The 6,000-nt window shown below is 32.1% G+C and overlaps 1 protein-coding gene across 2 annotated transcripts in view; it reads left to right on the forward strand.

Annotated features, from left to right (window-relative positions):
• The window catches only part of LOC149770826 (uncharacterized), a 43,553-nt gene extending 41,456 nt beyond the window's left edge, over positions 1-2,097 (forward strand). For both annotated transcript variants that reach the window (XM_089949064.1, XM_089949066.1), the window contains 3 exons: positions 490-607; positions 967-1,025; positions 1,924-2,097. In XM_089949064.1, the coding sequence (XP_089805190.1) occupies positions 490-607; positions 967-1,025; positions 1,924-2,029 (283 nt within the window). In that variant the 3' untranslated portion in view covers positions 2,030-2,097. The remainder of the gene's footprint in view (positions 1-489; positions 608-966; positions 1,026-1,923) is intronic.
• The last annotated feature ends 3,903 nt before the right edge of the window (positions 2,098-6,000 follow it).

Genomic DNA, 6,000 nt, shown 5'->3' on the forward strand with positions numbered 1-6,000 from the left:
TGCCAAGAAAGCAATCTTATATGTGGCCTAGAATAGATAATACATAATGCCAGTGAAACAAATTATATGCTCCAACCTTCTCTTTCTCCTCTTTAGTGCCAGTACAATGTATGTGTTTTCAATTTTCATTGACAAGCCGACATGCCACCTACCCTGGTTAGTGACATCTTGCTTGATCTTGCACTTTTTGGAAGGAAAAGTAAGATACAAGTAATCGTATGTTTGGTTTCAAGTCTTTGTGTATAGAGTACTTTTTCATTCAATGTCTACAGTATTGACACTGGAATTATGGAATGTTTTGATATTTAAGTAGGTTTCCGCTTGTTGATATTGTTGGAGGGAAGATGATAGACAAATGGGTGATGTTAGAAGCATTATATTGAAAAGAAATGTGCCAAAACTTTGAGAAAAGTATACGGCTGCAGATTTCAGTTTGTAAACTTTTCTTTTTTAACATTTGCATTTTTTATCTTTGTTTTTTGTTTACAGTTTTTCCATGCTGTGGGGTCCAGCAAACCATGTAAAGCACCTGTTTTCAATGGGCAGATTACCATTTACAACAGCGTATCTTGGCACATTGTTTGCCACTTTGTATTGCTCATTATGGGTTAGTATCAAATAATTTAGAACATTTTGGAGGCTTGGTGATGTAAAAGATTTTGGAAGCAGGTATACTTCTTGAAAAGGAGAAAATATCCAGAAAAAAGATTGTAATAAGCATCTTGTGATTTTTTCTATATTCATAACATGTGAAAGTTCAGACAGGCATATGTTAATCTGCTTTAGACTGTAGTGAACAAATTGTGGATGGATGTTTTCATATGACATTTAAGTTTAATGTTTTTTTATTATGGTATAAACTGTCAATCATTTGCCGACTCACACAGCTTGCATAATACCTTTTGATCATTTTACTTTTAATTATATTAGGGAAACCAAATGCATGTTATTTATTTTTCTTTTCAGATAAAGAGCTCGGTTTTGACTGTGATATGTGCAGTACTACAAGTCTTGGCTTTAGTTTGGTAAGTAAGATGTACCTTTCCGTTGTTTGATTGTGATTCCAATGTGATACAGTGAGACTCCACTATAATGTGTGTTATTATTTGCATGATTCCAACATCTCACCAATTTCTCCTGACTAATTTTTGAGTTACTTTTAATTTTTATTGCCAAAGTAAATGAGAATTTGATTTTGCATGTCAAAATGGCCTTATGGCAGTAATATATTCAGAAGGAATATGAACTATGAATAGCCTGGGAAATTTGAAATAACTTTCAAGTTTTAATTACTTACCCTCATATTAGCAGCTGTTGTAAATATGATCTACATGCAGGACACCTCTCTATAAAGGACAACTTAGATTCTCTTTTATTGAATATTCTTATGAAACCAACTGAATTTATACATTCAGGCAGATTTCGGATGGTGGAACCACTGTAAAAGCAGTTAAACCCTCAGATACAAGGTTCATAAGACTGTTTGTAACACAATTTTATGAATATAATTTATTGAATGTCATTCTCATTAGCTCCATGTAACAAGTTACGTCATTGTAAAAGCTTTAAAATTTTGGACTTTTCATTTTGGATTTAACATTACATGTTTTTGTCTTTTGTCCAAAACAGATAGTATATAAAGTGCTTGAATGTCAGCTGTCCATTTATTTAATCATAATGTATGGTCTATTTAGTTTCAGTTTGAATATTCCTAGTCTTGTGTGTATTTTCAAGTTGAATGATAATTTCATTTCGTGAATCTTGTTTGTATTTTCAAGTTGAATAATAATTTAATGTTGTGAATCTTGTGTGTATTTTCAAGTTGAGTGATAATTTAATGTCGTGAATCTTGTGTGTATTTTCAAGTTGAATGATAATTTAATGTCGTGTTCCTGATTTTTTTTCCCATCTGTCCACTTACAGGTACATAGTCAGCTACATTCCTGGAGGACAGACTGGTCTCAAGTTTTTCACCAGGATTTGCTATTCAGCAAGCTCAAAAACAGTACAGTCCATCCTGCCAGTCTAGGCCACTCAGATCTGTAATCAGCTGTATATTTTTTTGTATATTTTGTAATTAAAAGCACTGTAAATATGGAGATGTTTTATGCCTTCTTGAACTTCATTACAGTGCCAAAAGTTATTTCCTCATTACATACGGAGCCTGAATCTGAAATATCAAGTTATTTCTAAACACGCTTTCAATTGATTTTATAGTACTGTAATCAAACATGGTAGAAGAAGGGAGCTAACTCAACAATGTACTAGACCTGTTGTGTCACATCTAACCCATTCTGCTAATGAACTACATCAACCTCTGCAGTTTCATACAAGGTGTTTTTTTTATTGAATTTGTTTACTTGTTATTCAGTTGTGCAATACTTTCTATATTATCATAATGAGGATTCGTATAATTTAATTTGACACTGTGTTCTACACAATATTTAAATCCAAAAGTTTCATCTTATTTACAGATTTTACGTTATATGTTTATATAACCACAAAACTTAAACATTATGACATTTTAAGTGTGAAAACTGAAATTTGGCACATATAACTAAATCTTCAGGGTGTGGAATAATTTTTGTAAATGTTTCAGAGGAAAACAGTATATACTTTGTTGCACATTGTCTGCTGTGTTTCTTGTGCCATCTTAACATCTCTTTCTTAACAAATCAACATGTTTTTCATATTTGCACAGTCTGATTCATTTTTGAAAAATGCTACATGGTGTTTGAATATTACACGTGAAGTTTAAAAGCTACAAGCAAATATAATTTTTTTTAAAACATCAATACTAACATTATAACCACTCCTTTAGTGTCAGTCTTTTTATCTTGAATCTTTCTTTTTTCTTTTTTCTGATCAAAATATTTTAAGAGAATCATAGATTAAATTGGTTTGCTGCAGCGCAGTGATGATCGTTGATAGTCCAAGATACACATTATCATCTTGGTCAGCATCATGTTCAGTCTTGGAATGTTATTTGCTGATGCACATGTAGTATGCAGCATACAAATACAATTTTTAATGATTCACAGTTGATGTGTAAATACATCTGTTTACTGAAATAAATATGATCACTGAATTCCTTTTAAATTTGTTTGCATCTGGTTGCAGTCTGAAGGAATCATTTGAACACCTAACAAGTATTTTTTTTTTACATTCAATCGAGTCAGAATATACTATGACAATATCATTTTACAAAGGAGTATTTATCCTGACATTTTTCTGAGAAAATCACAAATATTGTTTACCTACCCTTTTTCTGCATTTTTTTATTCACGTGTATATATCATATATATGCGCTTTCATGTCAAACTGCAAACAGCAAACATCCTGATCTGCCGTAGCATAGTGTTCTGCATATCAGGGTCTGCACTGTTTGTTCTTTTCATTATTCTTAACAAAGAGCATGGACCCAGAGCTGCCAGTACATTATGTGCAATTTGCAGTCACACTCACAAGTGAGAGCATGTAATGTCCGTAATTGCTCCTAACAATTTAAGCTAGGGCTTTGGTATATAATTGGGTAGGATTTGTAGATGTTCACATTAGTACTGGAATCTTTCCATGACTACCAGGAAAGGGGCTAGGATGGTTTTCCAAAAATCAAAAATCATTCCCAAGGTTTTGTAAACATCTTTAAGATGGTTGGTATGGTCAGATGCATTGCATGTGCTATGAAATTTGAGCCAATTCCAATAACATATGTATCAAACATGGGTTACTTTGATCTAATTGGGCAATTGGGACACACTGTAATCCCATTTTAACTGTAGATGATAATTAGATGGGTATATCTTTGATGTCAGATATGTTCTTTTGCAGACACATGGCAAAGTAGATTTGTGTTCATAAGTAAATTATTTTCTTTTGTATTTGTTATTTTCTTTTTAAAATCATAAAACATAATTTAGTTCCTTTTATACAGATACTGTACCAAAATATGCTTGATTAATAAGAATATTAAAAAAGGTACTGGAGTTTATTTATTGTACCATATTTTTCAAAAATTAGTGTATTGAAGTAAATATTTGCCTTTTTAAAATTCTTTTTGTTAATATGTCTGCATTAATATTTACCTATTTAATTTCCTAACATTTAAATTTTGGCTTCTTTTGAATTTTCATAGTAATTTTAGATGCAGGTCACTATTATTGGATATGGATTAAAGAATTTTAATTATTTCATTTGACCTCTCTTCACTTCTTATTGTGGTTTCTTCAAGGGGTGTTATGAGTTAGAATGTAAGTGGGTAGATTGGATTGCAAAATAAGTCAGTCATCTATCACACTGGTACCAAAACAAGTTATAGTCTGTCTGAGAATATGAAGTTGTCATGTGTTGACTCAGGCCATCAACTGAAAACATTTAAATGTGTGAAAAATCTATATACTGACTATCCGATAATTCATGGTAGGTTTATTGTGATAAAGGTAAAACTACAAAAGGGAGGGTTATTTTACTGTTATATAACTTTATTCACATGTATACTGAATCTCATAATTATGGGTTTATCTAAACACAACACAAAATTATTGCCAATGTACATGTCTCATTCTAGTTTCTTTCAAACTGAAGTTAGGCAGTTTAATTTATGAGATAATTTACAATGGTACAAATTTTGTGGTTCCTAAATTAGACTACCGCTAAGTTTTAAGAGTAGGTTTTGTGGGGGGTGGGGTGGAGTGTAGGGTATATGTGTGTTAAAGAATGTTCATTATATTCATTTTGTACATTCATACTCACCAACCTGGCAACCAACATTTAAGATCCCTTGGAGTGAAGTAACTTGTAGAATAGAGTAATAATATTTGAGTTGTCTCCCTTACACTTTGTTGCCTCATAACACCTTTAAAAGTTCACATTTCCCATACTGTGTCTGTCTTTTTATAACCAGAACAATGTTAAAATTTAATCGTAACTTTGGTACTTCTCATTTGTTTCATTTGTATTTTATCTTATTCTGACAACTTCATGCATTATGGGTGTTTGGAGATAAACAAATCTGACTATATATATTTATGTATGTCTCGGGGGATGGGGGTGGGGTTGCATGTGTTCTAACAGTACTTTTAGCACAGTCTTAGTTATATAGCGCCAACTAAACATATGAGAAGCATACAAAACAAATAAAACTGCAAAAGAGTAAAATTCTTTATATATATATATATATATATATATATATATATATATATATATATATATATATATATATATATATATAAAGAGAGAGAGAGAGAACTGGTACTTTATTAGTTTCTGTCAGTAAAGAATACACAGAAATTAGCAGGAAATCTTTCAAATTGTATGGTGCTAAAACATTTTTTTCATATTTTGTAACAGAATAATATCAAAAGTATGAATATTTCTTTTACAAAACAGTTGTATTTGACATAAATTAATGTTGAATATTGTGAACCTTGAATTATATGTTTAAAATGTGTGTGTAAGGCAGGTGAATGGGATGTTGTGAAAGATATCCAGGCCAAATCCAACTTTTGGAAGGGGCCCCGAGTGGCCGAGTGGTCTAAAGCACTCTCCGTTACAGATCACTGCCATCTCACCTCTGTCTGCATGGGTTCGAGTCTCGGATGCGGCCGATGTGGGTATATGAGAAAGCTTGCCAGTAGCTTCTCGAGGGTCAGTGGTTATTTCCGGGGATTTCCCGGGTTCTTCCTCCACCATTAATACTGGCCGCCATGTATAGCCTATCATGTGCTGAAAAATGGTGTTAAACCTAACAACAACAACAACAACTTTTGGAAACGGTTCTGGATAAAAAAGAGGAAACAAATGTCATTATTTTTAGTTATTTCTACTATATGTTGTGTTAAGTACATATATTCCTTTCTAAGACAGAAATGATTCTTATAATTTCAACAGTGCAGTTGTTTTCAGTTTGAATTTTACAGACTTTCTATGGTTCAGTAACATTGATGAATGGTCTTCAAATGGGTAAACTACATATTGTAATGTTTAGGCTGTTACAAAACG

The sequence above is a fragment of the Sinohyriopsis cumingii genome, unplaced genomic scaffold (assembly GCF_028554795.1).
Source record: "Sinohyriopsis cumingii isolate HCF-2022 unplaced genomic scaffold, ASM2855479v2 utg002264l, whole genome shotgun sequence".
Classification (NCBI taxonomy): domain Eukaryota; kingdom Metazoa; phylum Mollusca; class Bivalvia; order Unionida; family Unionidae; genus Sinohyriopsis; species Sinohyriopsis cumingii.